We start from the raw sequence: 23,939 nt of genomic DNA on the forward strand, positions 1-23,939 counted from the left end.
TATTTTAAATGTATAGGAAATAAGAAATATAATAGCATAAAAATGGCATAATGTAAAATAATGAAAGTATATATGTAAAAACAATGTATATAAATAATTAATAAATATATAATACAAGTAAAAATATAATAATAATATAAAAATGATAATGTAAAACAATAATAATTTGTGAAAAATAAAACATAATAACTAATAATATATATAATAAAATAATTTTATAATATTTAATATAAAAATAAGGTATAAAAATAAAACAATTAACAATATATAAAATATATATATACATATATAATAATAAACATATAGGGTTAAATTTGAAGTTCAATAAAATTACAGGGCAAATTTTACAAAAATAAAGCTGAATTAAGGTCCTAATTAAAACACGCGCAAAACCAAAGGGATTCATTGGGCAAATTGCCCTATTCCCAAAACGACTGCGTTTTAGTCTTAGACTTAAAACAGCTACTGTAGGGACTAAATTAAAACTAAAACAAAATATCAGGGCTGAAGCATAAATAAAATAAAATAAATTATAATCATAAAAAGGGTGGAGGGACTAATCGGGTAATTAACCCAATTCTCAAAAACACGCGGATCCTCCCCGGGTAATCGGGTCAACACGTGGATCCTGGGGCATGATACGACACCGTTTTGGCGTTTATTATTCTAAGCCATACGTCGCCGTTTTGCTGGGGCTATATAAACCAAAACTTTAGCCTAAAAATCATTTTACACTAGGATTTTTTTTAAAAAAAGGTTTGAAATTCTTTGCAGAGGGAAAGAGGGGGGTCCCTAGCTTTGGCCTCCGGCCACCGGGCCGTATTTGCCCACGGGCCTCACGCGCCATCGTACGCGGGACCTGAAGGTTTAAAAAACCTTCGTCCTTTCACAGGTAACCTCTTCTCTCTTAAAACTTTACTCGTATATGCTAAAATAATTCATATATATACATGTGTTCAGAGATAAAGAAGAAGACAGACGGTTAAATCACCTTTTTTGAAACTGTTGTTATTTCTTTGAATGTGTAAGTATCTTTCTATCCCCTCAAAAAAAGGTCTCCCTTTTACATTGTTTGATTCGGGCTTTTATAGCCACTACTGCTATTACATAAACTAGGAAAGAAATCTTTTTATATCTTTCCATATTTGTTTTGCTTGCTACTGTGGTTCTTTCCTTCTTTTGCAGGTATCAAGAAGATTTAGCAACAATGATCATCAGCGTTGACTCGGGCATAGACCGCAGCATGATTCGAAGCCTGGAATCACGGCCTGGAATCACGGTGTTGATGGCGCAAGACGAACCGACGCATTGATTACAGTGTTTAGTTTTTGGAGCCTTCCATTTGCGGCGCCTAGGGTTTCTGAAACCCTAGGTCTCTCTGTTATCTGTTAACAATTTTGGCCACTTGGGCCTCGTTTGTTTTTTGGGTCTGGATATAAACGGGTCTTGGGTAGTTTAACTGGGTCATGGGTGTAACGGGTTATTGGATTAGTTTGGTGTGTCAGGGGTAGGACTAGTCTGTTAGGCTTTGGGCTAATGTGGTTGGGCCTGTAAATGGACTATAATAAAATAAACATTTATTTATTTTATTTTTTATTTTTGGGTTTTATTTAATTATGGACCCGGGCAAAAAATAGGTTCTACAATTGTTATTTTTATTTATTTTTGTTAAGTATTTCACGAGAGGGCGATGTGATAATTAAAAATTAATATAATAATAAATTTAATCTTTCATTTTTATATATTATATCGATTTACTTATAATTTTAAAAAATAACTCAAAATTTACAAATGGTCTAAATTTGATCCTAATTCTAAAATATTCAAAGAAATATATAAAAAATACATAAATGTTTAAAAAAACTTATAATAAATTTTAAAAATATATAGAAATAAAAAATATTACTAAAATTATAATAATGTAAATATTAATATATTCTCATTTAGACTTGATCATGGGTCAGGCCAAGTTTGGGCCAAGTCAATGTAAAATTTTAGGCCCATTTTCTAGGTTCGGGCCCGATTCAATTCGAAAAATAGGCCTAAAATTTTTCTCAAGCATGACCCAGATAAAAATGCTAAACTCGAGCCCGACCCACTCGTATTAAAATTTTTATATTATTTCTATATAAAAAATATATAATAAATCAAATACACTAAAAATATTTAAGTAAATGTTTCATAACAAATTGAAAGTACATTAAAAAAAGTTTTTATACTTAAATAACACTAAGATTGTTGCAACTTAACAAGCAAATGCCTCTAAAATAGTAACAAATATCTTAGTATTATTTACGTATAATAATAAAATAATTGCCATTTTGTATACTGAAATAGTAGCAACTAAACAAGAGTTGTACAATATTCAAACAATACTAACAAAATAGTAGCAATATTGTAATAGCCCAAATTTGCCCGGCCCGTAAAATAAACAAAAATAATAATAAAAGTTCTTCTGCAGTCCATTTACAAAACCTAAATTGCTAGCCTATTTACATAGCCCAATTAAAACACTACTTATGGCCCATTTACAAACCATACCGGTAGCACACATTACACCTAAAACCCTTTAACCCAATACTCAAACTAGACCCAAATCAGCGAGGCCCAAGAAGGCCCATGCCTAAACTGAATCAGGAAACCCTAGGGTTTCCAGAAACCTTCGCGCCGCAAGCACTCCAATCGTCACGCCCCTTCGTCTCGCACCGTTCCAGTGACCCTTCATCGACGCCTCCATCAGCGCCGTGGCTCCAGCTCCGTATCGCGCCGGAATTGGTGCACGAATCAACGCCAGCACACTCATCGCCATGATATCCTCGCTGGTACCTGCAAAAAGGAAAGATCCACAGCAGAAAAGAGAAGCAAATATGGAAATAAATCAAATTGATTTCCCAAAATGTAATAATTTACAGAAGGCTATAAAAGCCTATTTTTTCTAATCTGTAAGGGGGACGATTTTTACATATATACAAACAGATACACGCATATATACAGAGAAGAAAGAAATAAGAGCAGTTTATTTTTGAAAAAGGTGATTTAGATACATATTTCGTTCCTTTTAGTTTATTTCTTTTGTTCAACGCATATGAATCGTTTTTTTACAAAAAAAAATTGTTAGTATTTAGAAAAAGGAAAAGATTACCTGTGATTCACCCGGAAAAATGAAGGCTTTTGACCTTCCAACCGCCGTGCACATGCAGCCCGGTGACCGGAGGCCGGAGCCCGGACGGCTCTTCTCTTCTCCTCTTTTAGAGGATTTCAAGTTTTTTTTTTAAAAATAGCTTTAAAAAATAAATTTTGGGCCAAAATCTGACTTAAATAGTATTATAAAAACGGTGTCGTTTTTGCTTAGTCTAATAAGTACCAAAACGGCGCCGTTTAAATGAAGGATCCGCGCGTTGACTCGTGACCCAGAGAGGATCCGCACGTTTTTGGTAGAAGGGACTAATTGCCCAATTGATCCTTTCGCATTTTTAATAATTATAATTTCATCTTATTTTTATTTTAATTTGGCCCTGACCTTTTATTTTTGTTTCAATTTAGTCCTAGCTGCTATTATAAGGCCTGTTTCGGGAACGACGTCGTTTTGGGATTAGGGTAAAATTGCCCAGTGAGTCCCTCAGTTTTTAAGCGCGTGTTTCAATTGGGTCCAAAATTCATTTTATTATTTTAAAATTAACCCTATAGTTTTATTTAAATTCAATTTTAATCCTTATATATATATATTTTATAATTTATTTATTTTAAATATTTTGTATATTATTTATTTTACTTTAAACTTTATTTATATGTAAAAATATTTATTTTATCATTTTTTTGTATTATCTATTATATTATTTATATGTTATTGTATATTATATTATGTATAATTTTAAAATTTGTAAATTATTACATTTTTATATATCATTATTAAATATTTAGTATGTAATATTCTAAATTTGCTATAAAATTTTGTCCCTATTTAACATATTATTATTTTTTTATAAATATATATTAAGTTATTATATCATATAGTATATTTATATATATTAACCATTTTTTAAAAAAATTCTTCTTTATTATTTATATATTGTTTTAAATATTTTATTTTTTTAATACTTCATTTATTTTTAATTGTATTTAGTTTTTATCTTTTTTGACTTATTTTTGTATGTTCATAATTTGTTATTTATTTTTGTATTTTTATTTATTTATTTAGTATTGTGTTAATATGTTAATTTTATCTCATAAATTATTTGTTATTTTTATGATATTTATTGTTTTTATATATTTGCATGAAAATTGTTTATTTATGTTGTTATTTTGAGTTATATTTGCATGAAATATTATTATATATATATACTATGTAATTTATATTGTTATATTCATTATTTTCTATGTTGTATTTTACATGAAATGTTAATGTATGTATATTATGTTATTTATGATTATATCAGCATGAAATGTTAATGTATATTATGCAATTTATGTTGTTATTTATCATTTTCTATATTATATTTGCGTGAAATGTTAAAGTATGTATCATGTAGTTTATATTATTATTTTGATATCTTGTAATATGTTAAATGCATCATTGTTTTTAAAAACTTATATTTCATTTAATCTAAAAGAATTTTAAAAATGAGGCAATGTTTTTGTATTTAGGAATTCGGGAAGTAGTGCCCTAACATGCTGGGTTGTAGTTTCCCGTTTGTCTAAATATATAAAATATCATTCTAAATAGATTTTGTAAATCACGAGATGATTTCGGTTATGAAAGTTTAAGAATATCGTGTCCAATCATCCTGGATGTGATGTTTGTACTCTTTTAGAGCGAAGGAATCTCGATTTTCGACTCAAAATATTCCGGTGTTAAAAAAAACCTATTTTTAAAATTCTTTCAAACTTTTGACATTAAGATAGAAAACTATTCAATTTGGTACCAATTTTGGGCGTTGCGAGGGTGCTAATCCTTCCTCATACGTAACCGACTCCCGAACCTATTTTCTCTCATTTTCGTAGACAAAAATGTTTTATAAGGTGATCCAATCACACCTAAAAAGGTTGGTGGCGACTCCCGTTTTTAAAATTCTCCCTTTTAAAATTGGTTTCGACAAATATAATAGCAAAATGATAACAAATTTAAGCAGATTCGGGCATGGCTCGAGCCAAGAAAAGCTTATCGAAGCTCGGCCCATTTAGAAAATGTGTCTTATTTTTTGTCTAAGTCTATTTTTCAGATCTATATTTTTTCCTTAACCCTCCCACTTTTCGGGTAGGCCTTCAAGCTTAAGTGAATAGTCCAGACCATAATTAGATCTATTCTCACTCATGTGAATGGAGCACATTTCATAGCTAATTATTTACCTCTTTAAAAAATACTTACGGCTAAAAGATTAATTACTACTATCGATAATAGATATTTTAATTTAAAAAAGAAATAATGATTTTTTTTTACAATGGGTTAAAATATCATTTAAAAAGAAAAACAAAAATTTGAGCAAATCGAATATGAATTTTATTATCATGCAAGTAAGCATTCAAACTAATCCTTTAAACTTATTTTACAATAAAATAATTTCTTTTAAATTTGTTTCTCCATTAAATAATCAACGTGGGTGCATGTCTGCTCCTAGGGAGATGAAAACACTTCTTGAACGTGATTTACAAGGGGTCATTGGTAATAGTTTTTAGGCTTACTCACTTATTTCAACCAAAAAAAATATTTTTTTTATTTTTTAATTTGTTGTTTAATGGATAAAAAAATTAAATTTTATTATTTTTGTTGATTTGGTATTTATGTAGATGTCACATACATAATTAATTAATTTTTTTAAATTAAAATTTTAAATAAATTATAAAAAAATAAAACTTATTGAAAAAGCATAAAAATAAAAAATATATTTTAAAATTTTAAAATTAATTATTTACTAATGTGGCATAAACGTAAGTTGCCATGTGGATGTCACATCGGTAAAATTAATACACGTTAATTTTTACTTATTTTAAGGTGATTTGATAAAAATACAAGTTCAAAAATTAAAAGAGACAAAAAAATTAAATGAAAGATTAAAATAATTTTTATAAAGTTAGAATGTCAAATAAATCATTATGCCTAATTTTTATTAAATGTAACACAACTTTAATAGTTTGTTATTTTTCTATTATAAAAAAAATAAAACTAAAAATATTAACAATTTTTAAAAGGTATATTGGTGAAAGAATTGAATATGTGTAAAGTAGACAATCTTTTAAGAGACTAAAAATACAATTAATAAAATAAATTAAAAAATCGTTTAATATGAATTCTAAATCAATTTATGAGTTAATTAATATTTTGTTAAAAGTGTAGGAGAATGTGAATTTAAGCTCATTAAAACATGTTTATCTTCGTATTTAATGGTTGAGAGAATATAAATAGTTCTAAGTATTTTATAAAATAATAAAAATTAAAAATCAAAACTAAAAAAGTATTTTTTTTTAAAAAAAATCAAGTATCGACATATGTTAAGTGGACACTCCAATTAACTTTTTCTTAAATGTATAATTTACTTGCTTTATTTTTTTTCTCATTGTATAGTTTACATTTTTTTTCAAATTTCCTATTATATTTATTTATTTTATAGGGGTGAATATTAATTTTTTTCTATTATACCTTTTCCTATTATTTATCTATTTATATAAATAAATAATATTGATTTTCCTTTGAGACTTTGACAGTGCTGGCAGCCTAGGTCTTGGAACCTTGAGTATCCAGTTTCATGTCCTATCATATATAAAATGTCATATATGGGTTTATTATTATTATTTTGAATTTAAGTTTCATTATGTATGACTAAAGGTCTGTTACCCTAGCACACTTTTGTTTGCCCTCTTGGCACGATTTTTTCTAGGTTTTCTTCGTTATTTTGTTTTGCTCTCTTATGTTGGTAATGCTAGGCGGTGCAGATTAATTGGAGTTATTAACAAACGTTATCAAGGAATAGACTGCTTATTAGAATCAATGGAGACGGAGTTTGCTGGATTGTCCCTTGATGAAGAGGAAGAAGCAGTTTTGCAATTACAAGTAGATCCAGGATCGAGAAGGGAAGCGGAGGATTTCTGCTTGGTGGGGTTTTTTTAACAGCCAATATTATACACTTTCCAGCAATGAGGAGCACCATGGCTAATTTATGGCACCCCATTCGAGGGGTTTAGATTCGTGATTTGGGGGAGAAAAGGTATTTATTCCAATTTTATCACATCATGAATATGAAAAGGGTTTTAAAGGGATCACCATGGTCTTTTAATAATCATTTATTGATTTTACATAAGTTGCAATGGGGGGAGGATCCATTAACAATCCCTTTAATTTATACACCATTTTAGGTACAAGCTTATGACATCCCCATAGGATTTTATTCTGAAAATCTGGGAAATTTCATAGGACATTTTATGGAATATGACTGTTCTGGTTTGGGTAAGGAAAATAGAAATTTCATGAGAATACGTGTTCGAGTTAATGTTCGAAGGCCTCTTCAAAAAAAGAAACAAATCATGGTTCTTGGAAAGTGTTCTTATGTCAGATTTCAATATGAAATATTGTCCTTATTTTGTTTTTATTGTGGCAAGTTGGGACATAGCGATTCTTTTTGTGAAGCAAAGATGATGTTAAGGGTGGAGGTTGTTGTGATGGGGTGGGACCTAACTATACGTGCCCAATCAATGAGAGCTCAAGCAATGAATAGTGTTTGGTTAAGAAAGGAATAAAGAATGTTTGGTGGGATAAATAGTGGTGAACAAAATCAAGGATTTACGATGGGGGGAATTGCTAAAGTTGATGAAAATATGAACGCGATTGACCTAACACTGGGCTTCAGGCTAGAAGGACGAATGCCATCTTCGCAGCTTGGGGTGGGGAATTTGGTAACTAGTCAATTACAAAACATTATGGATCATGACTTAGAAGAAAATGTGTTAATAGGGGAAGAAGGTAAAAAAAAGGGCTAGAGGAGAGATGGATAAGACTAGTATTATAACTAGCAGAAATAGGAGGATACCGAAAATTAATCATTTATTATCGGCGGCTGCCAAAAGGCAAGCTGACCGATCATAATGAAAATATTGACCTGGAATGTTCTAGACTGGGGAACCCACGGACAGTTCGAAGACTTTGGCATACATTGAGGTTGCAAAGTCCCCATGTTACATTGAGGTTGCAAAGTCCCCATGTGGTCTTCTTTATGGAGACAAAATTAAGTATTCGTCAAATGGAGAAAGTTAGACATGGTTGTGGTTTTCTAAATGGAGTGGAAGTGGATACGGTTGGCTCCAAAGGGGGATTATGTTTAGCATGACGAGAGGCAGTTGATATAGCACTGAGGAGTTATTCAATTCGACATATTGATGCGATAATTGATGATACAAATGATGGGATAAAGTGGAGATTTACAGGGTTCTATGGCTCCCCTTACACCCATGACAGGGATGAATCATGGCACCTTTTGAGATTTTTACAGGATAATGGTGACTACCCTTGGCTTGTTTGTAGGGATTTTAATGAGATTCTATATGGGTTTGAAAAAAAAAGGTGAATTACCTAGAGATGAAAGAATGATGGAAGCTTTCCGAAAAGTGCTAGAAGACTGTAATTTGATTGATGTAGGCTATTCAAGAAGATGGTTCACTTGGAAGAGGGGTAATTTGCCAGAAACGAATATCCAAGAGAGATTAGACAAGGGAGTAGCAACTGAAGAATAGATGTCTTTGTTTCCTGAATCGTCAATTCAACACCTTACTCATTCCTTTTCAGATCATTTTCATTTGCTCATCTCTACAGATAGGGGAAAGAGAAGACAAATTGCTGAGATTTTTAAGTTTGAAGCTTGGTGGATTTTGGAAGATATGTTTTTAGTGGAGGTCCGAAGTATTTGGGTCAAGTCAACTGGAGACCTTTTACAAAAGCTGGAGAATTTGAGGAAGGGTTTAGAGAGATGGGCCACATAGATCGGAAGAAATAGGAAGTTTAAAAATGAGGTGTTAACTTCTAATCTGTCAACTTTATTGGAAGCTGATCGAAATGATGAAAATCTGGCAGACATAATAGATACTAAAATTCAATTAAATTTTGAAATTGAGAAGGATGAATGTTACTGGCAACAGAGGACTCGGATTAATTGGCTGAAACTTGGAGATAGAAATACTGCATTTTTTCATAAACAAGCAATTTAGAGGAAGAGGAGAAATCTGACTCAGAAAATGCAAATTGAAGATGGCAGAATAACAGAAGAAGATCAGGAGATGGGTGAAATCGCAAGAACATATTTTCAAAAAATATTTTTTACGGTTGCACAAAGAAATTTGGATCAAATTCTGTCTGGCATTGATTGCTGTATTTTCGAAGAAGACAATCACAGATTAACAACAAGGTATACATTGGAAGAGATACAAGAAGCTTTATCAGAAATAGGTCCCATAAAAGCACCGGGAGAGGATGGATTTCCCGCCTTATTTTATCAAAAATGTTGGCCCATTATTGGCAATAATGTTTTAAACTTTTGCCTCTAGAAACTGAACAGAGATATGGACGTAGGATTGATCAATAAAACAAACATTGTGCTCATACCAAAACTTCAAACCCCATTGGTATCACTCAATTTAGACCTATAAGTCTATACAATGTGCTGTATAAATTGATAGCTAAGATGATTGCCAATCGGCTTCGGGTAGTGGTTGGAAAATGTATTGATTTAGCACAAAGTGCTTTTGTACCACAGAGGTTGATTTTTGACAACGTATTACTTTCTTATGAAATATTGCATACCTTGAAGCAAAAGAAGTAGGGAAAAAAGGGTCTAATGGCGGTAAAGTTAGATATGAGCAAGGCATATGATAGAGTTGAATAGAATTTTGTGGTAGAGATTATGAAGAAAATGGGGTTTGATGCAGGTTGGGTCGAGTCTCTAATGAAGAGTGTGTCCACTGTTTCGTACTCTGTTGCTCTCAATGGAAATACAGGGGAGACCTTCTATCCTTCTAGAGGTTTAAGGCAAAGTGATCCCTTAAGTCCGTTTCTATTTCTATTCTGTGGGGAGGGGGGTCTTTCTAGTTTGATGAGGATAGCAACTAAGAGGATTATTCTTAAAGGAGTGAAAACCAGTCGAAGTGGGCCATCTATTTCTCACATTCTTTTCGAGGACGATTGCATTCTATTTACAGAAGCTACTGAAGGAGAAGCGCGTTCTCTCAAATCGATTTTAAAATAATATGAATTTTGCTTAGGAGTGTTAATTATGACAAGTCAACAGTGTTTTTTAGTTCAAATACACAAGATGGGGTCAAATCATCAGTCTCAAGCATCCTAGGGGTAAAAAGATCATCAGATCCAGAACGGTATTTAGGGCTTCCGAATTTGGTGGGAAGAAAGAAAAGAGCGTCTTTCCATGTTTTGAAAGATAGATTCAAACAAAGGATAGACAATTGGAGTGTAAGACATCTTTCACAAGGAGGGAAAGAAATTTTCGTTAAAGCTATTCTACAGTCCATTCCTACCTATACTATGGCTTGTTTTTTACTTCCAAAATCTTTGTATACCGAGTTGGAAGGTATTATAGCTAGATTTTGGTGGCAAAGAGGTCGAAATAAAAAAAAGGCATTTATTGGTGCAACTGGAAGGAATTATGCTCGTTAAAAGATGGATGACTGAGTTTTCGTGATCTTGCAAAATTTAATATAGCACTATTAGCGAAACAATGTTGGTGACTCATTAATTTTCCAGATTCATTATTAGCACGCGTTTTGAAAGCAAAATATTATCCCAATTCAGATTTTTATAAAGCTCGACTAGGGAATTTACCTTCGTTTACCTAGAGAAGTGTTTTGGCGGCAAGAGGTCTCTTGGAGAAATGCTTATGCTAGAGGGTTCGAAAAGGTGATAAAATTTTCGTTTTGGGGGATTTGTGGATACCAGGAAACAAAATAGATCGATTGCAACACCATGGAGATCAAGAAAATATCAAGTTAGTATCCAATCTCATCGAAACCAAAAGCAGAACTTGGAAAACATATGTTGTAATGAATACCTTTCAACCAGAGATTGCGAGGAAAATTTTTACTGATCCCATTGGCAGAGCTAATTCACGAGGACTTTCAAGTTTGGAGGGGGAGTTGTCTGGTGAGTTCTCGGTAAGGAGTGCCTATAAACTATTACAAGAGACTAGCATGGATCTAGAGCTAAGCAGGGTGGCCCGGCCCGAAGGCCCGCCCGAAAAATAGGAGGGTTCGGGTAAAAATATAGGCCCAAAAAATGGGTTGGACAAAAAATGAGACCCGTTTAAAAAACGGGCCGGGCCTCGGGTAAAATTTTTTAGGCCCGGGCCTGACCCAATTTATATATTAAAAGTTTTATTTTTTTATCATTTTACCTTTTTAACTTTAGTACTTTAGTTTTACCCTTTATTTTGCTTACCTGCCTAAGCCTTCTTCTTCCTCCGATAACCCATTTCCAAAAAAATCCCTAACCCACACCACCACCTCCACTGATCCCTACTCCCTACTCCCTAGTCAACTCAGCTCAGGCCAAAATGGAAAAAATTTTCCATTTGTTAAGTCGCTTCAAAGCTTGATGTAGAAGCTCAGCTCAGCTCAGGCCAAAATCGAAGCTCTCTCTCATTTCTCTCGTTGAAGCTCTCTTTCATTTCTCTCATCTCTAGCTTCTTCATTTGCAATCTCGGAGCTCCCCACAAGTTGTCACTGTAAGCTTTTTCTTCATTTACCACAAGTTGAATAGTACTTATAGTTGTAGGCTATAGTTTAACTTTTTTTTCTTATTCTTCTTTATTTGCGGAATTGTGGTCTGTAGCTTTTTTTTTCCCTTATTCTGCTTTTGGTTTTTCTGCTATTGTTGAATAAATGGATATTTAAGTTAAAAAATTTTTGACACTTTTTTTAATCAAAGTTGAATAAATGGATATTTAAGTTAAATTTAGACCTGGGAAATAGTGGCTTATGTTTGAATACTTCATGTTCTATAATTTCTAAAGTCAACTTTTTCATTAATATTAATTAATAAAGTTGGATTCCATATTTAATTAGGGCCTGAAAATTAAATTTAGAGTTAATTCTAAAAAGTAGGCACCAATTTAAAATTATTTAATTTAATTGTCATTATAAGGTTATTTTTTTTACTAAATTAGAAGACAAAAATCATACTTGATTTGAGCATATTTTTATTATTTTCTTTTTTATGATAAATCTTAAAATTGCATATAAATTTAGCATTAAACAAAGCAATTGAATTTGGCAGGTGGGATTTATCTCGTCTCAATTCTCAAGTTAATATGGATAAATTAATTCAACTTTTAAAAATTTCAAGAAATTTTAGTTTGAGTCACTGTTCTGTTCTACAAACCTCAGTGATCGAAGTGATGAAAACACGTGTATTTTCAAAAGATTTATGTTTTCTACTTATGATGATGCATCTCTCAGTTTCACAGCATGGTTTATATGTTCTTTGTTTGTCTTTTCAGCAAACTTTAAGGCATACATGTGCTTGTGGCAGACTCACAATGAGTATGCATGTGATTGAATAGAGCAAGTGCTCATAATGAACATAAATTGCCACCCATCAAATTTTGTAGTAGTCTATTAGAGGCTTGGTTATTATTGTTTTTTAGAGGTCATAAGGGAAAATATGCATGAACCAACGGAAAAGAAGAATATTATTACAAAGTGAATAAGAAATTATTTCAACATATATTATGTCGTGCATTCTTCAACAGTGATCTCATGGCTTGCTTTTATGACCAAAGGGAAATAATTCAAACAAAAATAATATTGCATACATATACATATATTATATACAATTGTTGAACAATTATATTAACTTTTAGTTTATTTGGATTCCAGGACTTGAGTTTTTATAACTATGGCTAGTTCGAACACTCCTATACCTGTGGACGATGGGTTTAACGAGTATGAAAGTGCTATCAAACGTCAAAAGTCTACCACTTCAAAGGTGTGGGATGAAATGACAAAGCTTGAATGTGAGGGCAAAAACAAATTGAAGGCATAATGTAATCACTGTAAGAGTATCTTTTCTGTTAAATCTTCTAGTGGAACCTCCCATTTAAGATGCCATCTAAATCAATGTTTGAAAAAAGTTAACAAGGACATCAATCAATACACCATAGCCACTCAACCATCATTAGGAGATGGTCCATCTATAAAAAATTACAAGTTTGATGCTGATGAGTGTCGTCGAGCTATTTCTACTTTTCTTATGTGTGGCAAGCATTCATTTAGGACAGTTGAAGAACCAGGATTTAGATACATGATGAGAATTGCTAGTCCTAATTTTAAGAATATAAGTAGATTTACAGCTGCTAAGGATATCCCAATTTATTATGCAAAAGAGAGAGATCATGTTAAAGAAGAGTTGGCTAAAGCACCTGGTTTAACTTGTCTAACTTCCGATAATTAGAACTCAGAGCATACTAATGATGAATATATTTGCATTACTGCTCATTGGATTGACAAAGATTGGAAGCTACAAAAGAGAATCATAAGGTTTAGAGCTTTATTTCCTCCGTATGATGATTTGAACATAGCGGATGAACTTGTTTTATGTTTATCTCAATGGGGTATAGACAAGAAAATTTTTAGCATCACTTTGGATAATGCTTCTTATAATGATGTGTTGGTTTCTTGTCTTAAAAATCGTTTTCGTGCGAACCGAGCTATTTTGTGTGATGGTGCTTTTTTTCAAGTTAGATGTTGTGCACATATATTGAATCTTATAGTTAAAGCTGGTTTGGAACTTGCTAATGATGTTGTTGGTAAGATTCGAAATGGAATTAAGTACATAAAAAAATCGAGAATTCTTAAGAAAAGATTTTATGATGTGGCTGACAAAAGTTTTCATTTGAATGTGACCAAAAAGTTGCGTCAAGATGTGTGTGTGAGATGAAATTCTACTTATTTGATTCTTGAATCTTCTCTTTACTATAAAGATATGCTAGATTATTGGGGTCAACGGGATAAAGACTATCAAATATTTGCACTTTTTAACGAGGAGTGGAGAAATGTTGCTATTCTTTGCAAAATTTTGAAAGTCTTTTATGATGTGACTTGTGTTTTTTCTGGTTCTAATTATCTAACGGCTAATCTTTATTTTAGAAGGGTTTGGAAGGTTCACAAGGTCTTGCTTGATACAATTAAATATCCTCATTCTTTTTTAACTCCAATGGTTAAGCAAATGCAAGAAAAATTTAATAAATATTGGGCTGAGTATTCATTGATATTGTCATGTGCTGCAATTTTAGATCATCGTTACAAGTTAAATTATGTGCAGTATTGTTTTACTACAATTTATGGTATTCATGCTTCAAATTTTGTTGAAACCATTCTTAGCAATCTTAGACTCTTGCTTGACGAGTATGCTAAGAAATCCAAATCCACGTCTTCCTCTTCGGTTGAGAATTTTAATGTTTCAGATAAAGATCCTGTTGATTCTAGTTTGCATCAACACAATGTTAATAGTGTTGATTTTGGGGGAGATTTTGATGAGAGTGATGATTATAAACAGTATTTAAATGAATCTAGCACTAAGAGTGAAAAGTCACAGTTAGACATTTATTTGGAAGAACCGGAGCTTGAGTTGAATAGTTAAATAAATGTTTTGGATTATTGGAGCAAAAGTTCAGTTCGATATAGTGAGCTTTCATTATTGGCTCGTGATCTTTTGACAATTCCAATATCGACTGTAGCTTCCGAATCGGCTTTTAGCATGGGTAAGAAAGTTATCACACCTTGGAGGAGTTCACTTAAGCCAAAAATGGTTCAAGCCGTTGTTTGCCTTAACGATTGGATGCGAGCTAAGAGATTTTCAACGGGTAATTATTATTCTCGTTTTATTGTTGTAATTTTATATTATTTTTTATCAATTTGATAATCTAATTATTTATTTTTATTTCATGTTAGAAATTGGTGACAAGAATGATGATGACGATGAGAATGATGTTTCTTTGATTACTTTTTAAGTTACCTTCCTTTCTAATTGTTGACAATTTAATTTAACTTACAATTTATAGTTTGTTATAAAATTATATATGTTAATTGGTTAATGTATAGATATTTTGGTTGGTTGATTATATTTTGCAGGTTTTTGGTGTTGTTTTAATGGTGTTGGTGATGCTGTTTTTTCTGTTATTTTGATATTATAAAACTTTTATTTTATTATTAATTTGGTTATTATTTTAGTTCTAACATCTTTAAATTTTATTATAAGTACTTTTTATTATATTTTTAATTTGTGTAGTATTTTAAGAATTGTTTTAGTATTATTTTTTATTTGTTTTTTGTTTTAATATTTATTTTTATGTTTTTAAATGATTTGATTTATTATATTTTAATTTTTTTATTTAATAAAAAAGCTAAAAAAATTAATATAGGTCGGGCCGGGCCTGGCTCGGGCTTACCAATTTTATTTTAGGCCAGGCTTGGACAATTTTTTAAGCCCATATTTTGGGTCGGGCCGGGCACGGGCATGAAAAACGGGCCTAGAATTTTGTCTTGGCCCGGCTCAAACCCAGCCCATCCCGGCCCATGCTCAGCTCTACATGGATCCTAGTAATCTTAGTTTACAGACCGAGATTAATAACTTCTATAGGAAATTGTGGAAATTATACATCCCTTCAAAAGTTACATTAACAGTATGGAGAATATCTTGGAATTTCATCCCTTCATTAGTTAATCTCAAGCAGAAGAAAGTAGTAGAAAATGCTCTTTGCCATCGCTGCCGACAAAATGAGGAAGACAATTATCATATTTTTCAGCAATGTCCTACGTCAAGAGAGGTCTGGAATCATTTACAACTCTCATGGGTACTTAACTGTAATTATCAAACTATATGGGAATGGCTTACCTGGGTTTTTAGTTAGAGAATGACTGAACAGATTCGTTGTTTTTGCTGCGGCCTTTGGCTAGTCTGGTTCAACAGAAATCGGGTAATATATGATAAAATAAATGTGTCACGGAGGGACATTGCGAAGCAAACTCACAGTTATATTTCTGAGTTGAACGGGATCAAAGGGATGAGACTTACTGCTCAGTCTACTGAAGGAGCGATACAGGAAAGAAGAAGATCAGAAGTCACAATCTCTTTCGACGCGGCCTTTGACCAACAAGTCTTCAGATATTGTTAGTACACGACGCAGAAGGAAAAATTTTAGCATCCAAAACGACCATCCACTCCGAAATCGCAAATCCATTTGTGGCAGAGGCTCATGTAGGGTTACAAGCAGTCAAGTTAGGGATATTCTTGGGGCTTAATAAACTAGAAATTTTGGGAGATTCAAAGACCGTAATTAAAAAATGCCAGAGCATAAATACAGACAAATCGAACATCGGTGCGATTATCAGAGATATTCAACATAAGAAAGACAGTTTTCAAGAGATAAAGTTTCACTTCATACCCAGAACAGAAAATTTTCATGCTCATACTCTAGCGAAAAAGGCGTTAAAGAGAGGAGATGACCATTACCTGGTAGGAGAACTTCCAGAATTTGCTCGCCAAACTTTGGAGGAATGGAGGCCTAGAGAACCGAATTGAGAGAAAATGAAGATTAATGATTGTTTGAAAGAGGTAGTAGGAAAAATTAATTGATTCCTTTGGAAACTGCTACCGTCATAATGTTGGAGAGGACGTGAAATGACATTACACTGAAGGGCCAGCTGTCAATTTGACTGGGCAAGTTTATTAGGTTTACTTTTTGTTTTCTTTTCGAATTCACGAACCATTTTACTTTCATTTGGCCGGCTTTGCTATATGTGCAGGCTTTGAATTTTACTTGGGTTATTTTCTTGGACCTAACCCACTGACGATAGCAGTTTCCAAGGGAATCAATTAATTTTTCCTACTACCTCTTTCAAACGATCATTAATCTTCATTTTCTCTCAATCCGGTTCTCTAGGCCTCCATTCCTCCAAAGTTTGGCGAGCAAATTCTGAAAGTTCTCCTACCAGGTAATGGCCATCTCCTCTCTTTAACGCCTTTTTCGCCAGAGTATGAGCATGGAAATTTTTTGTTCTGGGTATGAAGTGAAACTTTATTTAGTTTGCTTATTTTATTAATAAAATTCCAGTCGAATTTTTAGTCAAAAAAATAATAATATTGAGATATATTATATAGATAAATAAGATTTAATACTAGAAAAGACACTTTTTTTTCAATTTTTATTTATGTTTCACTCATTTCTCACTGTTTATTATTGAATTTAATTATTTAAATTTCTAATCCCCACTTTCACCTCTAATAAACATGCCCAAACTTTTATTTCAAATTTTTTTAAAAAATAAATCTAATACTTCTAATAATTAAACTATTTTTGTGTTGAAACAAATTATTTTTTAAAATAAAAGTTATTATCTATTCCCTAATAATAAAATAATTAAAAATTTAAAAATAATATTTGTAACTTAAATATATTTATTTATCATTAAAATTTTAAAAATATTTTAATAATTTTGGGTACACTATTATTTTAATGCTTTAACTTCAATTATTTGTGTATAATTTTAAACTTTTTTTAAAATAATTTTGTTTAAAATAAATATTAAATTACAAAAGACCTTAAAATTTGTTTATTTTATCTTTAACTCTTTATTTATATTTTAAAATTAAAACCTTATTTTTTTTTGGGCAATATTATTTCACATAAATTATAAACATTTAAAACAGAAATATTTTTAAATATCAAAATAATTTAAATTTAAAATTTAAATATTCTTTTATCTCTAAATCCTTATTTAGCCTAAAAATTTAAAAAAATTTAAAATTTAAAATTTTAGGTCATCTTTAATTTTAAAAGTTTCAGGTCACATATATATTTTACAGCAATTTTTTTTCTAACTTATTTTCAGTTATAAACTTGAAAAATGAAATCTATTATTGTTATTTTTATTTTAATGTTCTGCATTACGGTGACAAAGGCTGAAATGTCACCTTCCTTCTCTCCATCAGTGAGTTGTTCCGCTATCATTTACGACATGATAGATTGTGTCTTGTTCTTAAGTGGTGACAGCACCAAAGATAAACCAACAACTGCATGTTGTTCTGGCTTTAAAATTATGTTAGAAACAAATGTGAAATGCTTTTGCGAAGCTCTTAAAAGCAGTGCCGAACTGTGTGCCGACGTTAATCTTACCAAAGCTGTTATGTTGCCTTCAGCTTGTGAAGTTTCGGCATCTCCGATGAACAACTGTAACTGATGTAAGTATTAAATAATCTTGTTTTTTTTTTTTTTGGTTTCTTACTTGTTCGTATTACTTATTTGATCAACAACATTATATGCAGTTTCTTCTCCACCTAGTGTAGCTCTTGGTACGTGCTCTTTCATCTTCCCTATCATATATACAAATGTTTTCCAGTTTCATGGTTTGAAAATTGCTTGGGTAGATTATTTATTTATCAGTTTAAGATTCAAAACACAAAAAAGGAAAAAATTCCTTGCGCAAACTTATTTTTATCAACTATTTATATCAGTTATTGATCAAACATTTATAATGAAAATTAAGTTTAATTTCTACCATGATATATCAAAATGCAGTGATAAAGTCTTTTAAGTCTTCATTTAACTTATTTTTTCTGCAACATTACAGTAGCAAACCCTTCCCCTAGTGAATCGCCAGTAGCTAATTCAGTTGAGCGATCGATTGCTCCAGTATCATCAAGAACACCAACACCGTCAGCTCTTGCAACTCCCACCGAAGAAGTTACACCAACACCATCATCCCCCGACAAGAAAATTACACCAACACCCTCAACTCCTTCCGAGGAAGCTATTAAACATGCTCCTTCACCAAACCCATCCGGAAGTTACTCAGTATCATCTGATTTCTTTGCTTTCTTTAGCGTGTCAGTGATTTCATTTTATTATATTTTAATATATTTTTTTTTCTTTTAATCAATCCTGGTAGTAGTAGTATGTTATTAATAGACTTTTTTTTTGATAAAAACCCTCTATTTTTATATTAATTTTAAACTTTTATTTTAATAATAGTTTCTGTAAATTTTATTTTGTTATTTTATGTTGTTTTAATATTAGTTTGCACTTCTATTTCTATTTTTATAAAAAAAATATTTTTAAATTATAGACATTTATAATATTAATTTTTAGAAAATATTATCTTAGTTCAAACTTCATTAATTCAAATATTATTATCTTAAACTTCGTTAACTAATAAAAATCATGCCAAATTAGATCAGTTATTTTGATGAGTCAATATGTCAAAAACCTAAAGCTTTCCTTGCAAAGAAAATGAAAAAATTGCTATTCTACAATTAATATTAATAATTAATTTCCTACTTTTTTAAACGAACAAGCCAAAACGTGGTGGTTTTCTTTCCTCTCGACTTTATAGAAGGAAAGAACATATAAAAAAATGTCCAGTGACTAGCAGCTGACCTTTCTAACAAAATATTTGATAAAACAAATGTCAAAGCAGCGAGTAGGACTGACTGTAGAATTATTTGAATGGGTTTTTTTGATAAAATACATTATATCTTGTCAGGAGAAAGCATGCAATAATTATCTGAATAATTGTATTTCAAGATCACCCTTCTAATGCACAACCAGTCAACTATGAAGCTAAAGATTAGAGACCAATACTGTACCTAAAACCATTCTAATCTTGGACATAAGCCTAAAAACAGGTTACTATATTCATATAAAACTAAATTAATTGCACACTTTTATAAATTTTTATACGATTTAATAAACATACATTTAACATTCTATGAAATACAGTAATTTCACAAAAAAAAATTGTGATTTTACATCAGCTACTTCACAACCAACTATTTACCAATACAGAACTTACCAAAAATGTTAGATAAAATCTCCTCAGAAATGTCATCTCCACTTATCTGGCCAAGAGCCAATGCAGCCTCTTTTAAATCAATTGTCCAAAAATCAAGAGGCAGTTCCTCCTCTATCGTCGACTTCAATCTTACAAGAGCCTCCTTGGCTCGCATCAGCTGTTCGCATTGTCTCTGAGAAACACCCCATGAAAAATATTCCACAAGCAGCAGTCAGAATCAACATCAGACTGTCATGTTATAGCTTTATCTGAGAAATGAATATGGAACTACAATCGTCTAAAGCTAAGAGAAAAATGGCAGTTTTAAGAATGCTAACCTGATTAACGGTCCATCTACGGCCCCCAGCGGGAATCTTGTCTAGGCCAACAATCTCTAAGATTGATTTCTCCAAGTCATGTATCCCTTGACCAGTGATGGCACACGTAAAGACATGCTTACTGAACAACTTGGCTTCTCTATTGACCCAATCAGAGCAAGCAGATGAAGCACAGTCTATTTTATTGATTACTAGAATCATCGGAATGGATGCTGATCCCTGAAACTCAAAACAACACTCAATCTCACTATATATTCGAAGAAGGCTAAGCCAATGGAAAAGATACTTAAAAATGGAAAAAGCATCGAGATCAGTAGAAGTTAACCTTGATGCTAATGGCTTACCATATTGGATCGAATCCTCTCAACAAGTTTCGTATCTTCCAGAGTCCATCCATCAATAGCACTCACCGTCATGATGATGACATCAGCACCCATTGCAACAGCTTCAGATCTTTCCACACCTAGAACAAAGTCATACAGATCTAAATAATAATTGACATATTAAAAAAGGAAACATCAATCATAAAAATTACATACCTCTAGCGAATAAAACTGTTCAAATCATACTTAAATCAATTTCTCTGAAGAGGCAAAGACTAACATTTGCTACTTTCTATATAAAGTGTAAAACTAATACACTCAATGAAAGGAAAAGACTGAGGTCCTAAACATTTCATAGAAATCAAACTAAATTGTATCTTTTGGCAATAAAAAGAAAAACTAAAATCTTGCATGGCCTTATTTGGAGATCTCATGATGAAAAATGACAAACTACAGAGTATAGCCCAGTCTTCTGACTACCAAAAAATATAATCCATAACATTTCCGATTTTCATTTTCCGATTTTCATTTTGTGTGTGAAAGTTGACTGGCAGCTGGATCAAAGATATATTTACAGGAGTCAACTTTCTTAGTAGAAAAGCATTATCTAGTAGAATAATCAACTTGGAACTCCTACTTGATGCTTGTAAATTACATGAGCAATTTTTGGAGGGAAGGAGAAAATTCTTACCAATCTTCTCCACGATATCATCAGTTTCCCTGATGCCTGCAGTATCAAGAAGTGTAACAGCGACACCAGCAACGCTGACACTGGCTTCCACCACATCCCTAGTGGTTCCTGCAATCTCTGTAACTATTGCTCTCTCACTCTGCACGCTAAAAGCAAGACATGGAGTTGAACTAAATGCCATACGGTTTCTATGTAAGAGAACCAGTGAACAAATGGAAGGACTAATAGTTCATGAGTCAAACAAATTGTTTATATGATGTGACACAGACATCAAAACCAAGTAATGGCAATTCAACTAATTTATGCAATAGGAAGAAAGGAGGGATAACCACGTACTTTGCTCCATGCATTAAGGAGGCTTGACTTCCCAACATTCGGACGGCCAACAATTGCTATCTGCAAGGTTTTGTAAATGGAAGCAACTGTATTATTAAAAACTAACCCTAAATATAAGATGCACATACTGTCTCCAAACATTTAAAGACCAAAAGCTCAATTTATCTTATTATCAAAGAAAAATAGCGATAAGTAGATATGGACAACCCAACTGAATGATCAAGTTGGATAGTGCTGAGTTAGATGATATGTTTGGGGAGTAAAAATGTGAATTCTAAATAAGAAAAAGCCTCCTGCACTTTAACTCACTAACATAAAATTTCCACTCGATACACATTCAAAGATATCAGATACACGGGGATTGTACCTGCAATCCTGATTGCAGAAGTTTGTCATAATTGGCAGTTTCCAGTGCGTGCTCTACATCCTGAGACATGGCATGTATGCTATCCATAATTATGTTGACATCGAGTGGAGGCATCTCATCCTCAAAATCTAAACGAGCCTCTATCTCAGTAAGCAACTCAATGCATTGTCCTCGCAATGATCTGACTAAAGTAGAGAAGCCCCCCTGTCAGACAGTCAAGCTCATCAATGTTGTTAATCACACTGCAAACCAACTCTAATTAGAAGATTTAAGAAAAATGGCAAAAACAGAAATTCTAAAGGTGAGTTCATGCCTGCATTCCTGCCAAAGCTGCATCAGCGGCAGCAACAGACTTAGCTGAAATTAATTTTCCAACATTTTCAGCTTGGGAAAGATCTAATCGACCATTTAAGAACGCACGGAGGGTAAACTCGCCTAAAAACAAGAAAAGGGAAATAAAAGATTAGGACAGTTATGACAAAACGATGTATGTAAACAAGTCTTGCAACGCCTCCCCAATGCCTCATTAAGGGGGGTCTAAGAAGATATCTACTAGAATCTTGTTTTCAAGGACATTGATCTTTAATCAAACTACAATCAAAAGTGCCAATAAATTAATTTTGCATAAGTTAAACCCAACCTGGTTCAGCAAGCCTTGCTCCAGCTTCTAAACAAGCCTTCAACACACGACGCAGACACACTTCACTCCCATGGCACTGGAGCTCAACCACATCTTCACGAGTATATGATTTTGGAGCCAACATTGGCACAGCTAAAACCTTTAAAAAAAATTGCAACTTTAACCTCCAACAATTCCAATAATAAAAACACGAGCAACCCAGCAAGAAAAAGTATAACAAATGCAATTTTTTTTCCTCGAAAAAAGCATACCTCATCAACTACATTCCCCTGAGAATCCAAAACAACGCCATATTCAACAATATGACTTTTAGGTTTCCAAGAACCCGAACCTGAATCAAACCCCTTCTTCTTCTTAGCCGGGGAAAAAACACGGCCAGCGATATCGACAGCGTTGGGACCAGACAAACGAACAATGCCAACGGCAGCAGGAGGGCCTCCTAGAGAAGTGACGATGGCTGCAATGGTGCTGGTCGAGCTCTGGGTCTCAATTGAACCACCATCGTTCACTGAACCCAAACCCACCAAGCGCTCATCTCTGTTGGAAACGAAACTAGTCTCTGCAAAGGTCAAACGGTGAAATGGGTAGTTACATATAAAAGTGAACATGAAAAAAAATGAATTTTGGGGCAGGGGGACAGAGAAGATGAATAACCTTGGCGAGTGGAGGCAAGGGGTTTAAGTGGTTGGGGTTTAGGGGGGAGAGGGAAAAGAGAAGAGAGCTTTTTGGGGAACAAAAGCGAGGAAAAGATCAGTTGTGGAGGCGGTTTCGTTGGCCTGTAAAAACGAGTGATAATAGTACGGAAAGATGGGAGTAAAGCCATTGTTGCCGTGTGTGAGTTTTCACTGATTATCATATCAATGAAGCAGAAGCTGAGAGGATGAAGAAGCAGTTCTGCTTTGTTCACCACGGAGTCTGGAATTGTCCATGGCCCATGCATTGGTGGGCTCAACTGAGCTTAATTTCCATTTTTTACCAAATGGGCTTTATTCATGTCCCAATCCTGAAGGGTTCATCCATTTTTTAAAAAGTTCAGATGGAGTTTGAATTTTCTTTAAAAATTAGTGTTATAATGAACTAATATTTAATTAAAATCATAAAAAATATTATTTTGTTTTTATAGTTTTATAAGGGTTAGTATTTGGTAATCTGACAGTTTAATTTTTTATTCTATACGAAGATTTAAAAAACTCATCATGTGTTTTTTTTTTTAATATTTTACTATATCTTTATAAGATATTTGTTAACCCCTTATTCTGTTTATTGATCTAAATACTTTATTAACAATGTACCAGATATTTTCCTTTTTATAATAACTTCTAATAAATTTAATTATCTACTTCATCATCCATCTATATTTATATATAAAGAGTTTTACTAATTAATGTTACGAATTAATTTGAAATTGACTCAGTTAAAAAATTACCTA

General features: G+C 32.4%; 1 protein-coding gene and 3 long non-coding RNA genes across 6 annotated transcripts; 2 read left to right on the forward strand and 2 right to left on the reverse strand.

Moving 5' to 3' along the window:
- The first annotated feature begins 6,735 nt into the window (after positions 1-6,735).
- LOC107957728 (uncharacterized) lies at positions 6,736-15,107 on the forward strand. The gene is made up of 4 exons (XR_005927279.1): positions 6,736-11,711; positions 12,865-13,040; positions 14,724-14,849; positions 14,938-15,107. It is a non-coding gene; the product is annotated as an uncharacterized lncRNA (long non-coding RNA).
- A 488-nt stretch (positions 15,108-15,595) lies between these two features.
- On the reverse strand, positions 15,596-16,732 carry LOC107957726 (uncharacterized). 2 transcript variants are annotated; one of them, XR_001700525.2, is made up of 4 exons: positions 16,499-16,685; positions 16,061-16,291; positions 15,881-15,943; positions 15,596-15,798 (listed from the first exon to the last, which is right to left on the reverse strand). It is a non-coding gene; the product is annotated as an uncharacterized lncRNA (long non-coding RNA). The 2 variants fall into 2 exon arrangements; XR_001700524.2 differs by having other exon boundaries at positions 16,061-16,732.
- Positions 16,733-16,745: 13 nt separating this feature from the next.
- On the forward strand, positions 16,746-19,010 carry LOC107957727 (uncharacterized). Of its 2 annotated transcripts, none has more exons than XR_005927281.1 (4): positions 16,746-16,980; positions 17,978-18,226; positions 18,311-18,337; positions 18,616-19,010. It is a non-coding gene; the product is annotated as an uncharacterized lncRNA (long non-coding RNA). The 2 variants fall into 2 exon arrangements; XR_005927280.1 differs by having other exon boundaries at positions 16,759-16,980; positions 17,947-18,226.
- Positions 19,011-19,690: 680 nt separating this feature from the next.
- LOC107957725 (tRNA modification GTPase MnmE) lies at positions 19,691-23,464 on the reverse strand. The gene is made up of 10 exons (XM_041114018.1): positions 23,165-23,464; positions 22,762-23,069; positions 22,511-22,649; positions 22,184-22,305; positions 21,871-22,074; positions 21,504-21,563; positions 21,168-21,306; positions 20,498-20,616; positions 20,154-20,372; positions 19,691-20,008 (listed from the first exon to the last, which is right to left on the reverse strand). The coding sequence occupies exons 1-10, from the start codon at positions 23,448-23,450 to the stop codon at positions 19,814-19,816; spliced, it is 1,791 nt and encodes a 596-aa protein (XP_040969952.1). The 5' UTR covers positions 23,451-23,464; the 3' UTR covers positions 19,691-19,813.
- Positions 23,465-23,939: the final 475 nt, after the last annotated feature.

Source organism: Gossypium hirsutum, chromosome A05 (assembly GCF_007990345.1).
Source record: "Gossypium hirsutum isolate 1008001.06 chromosome A05, Gossypium_hirsutum_v2.1, whole genome shotgun sequence".
Classification (NCBI taxonomy): domain Eukaryota; kingdom Viridiplantae; phylum Streptophyta; class Magnoliopsida; order Malvales; family Malvaceae; genus Gossypium; species Gossypium hirsutum.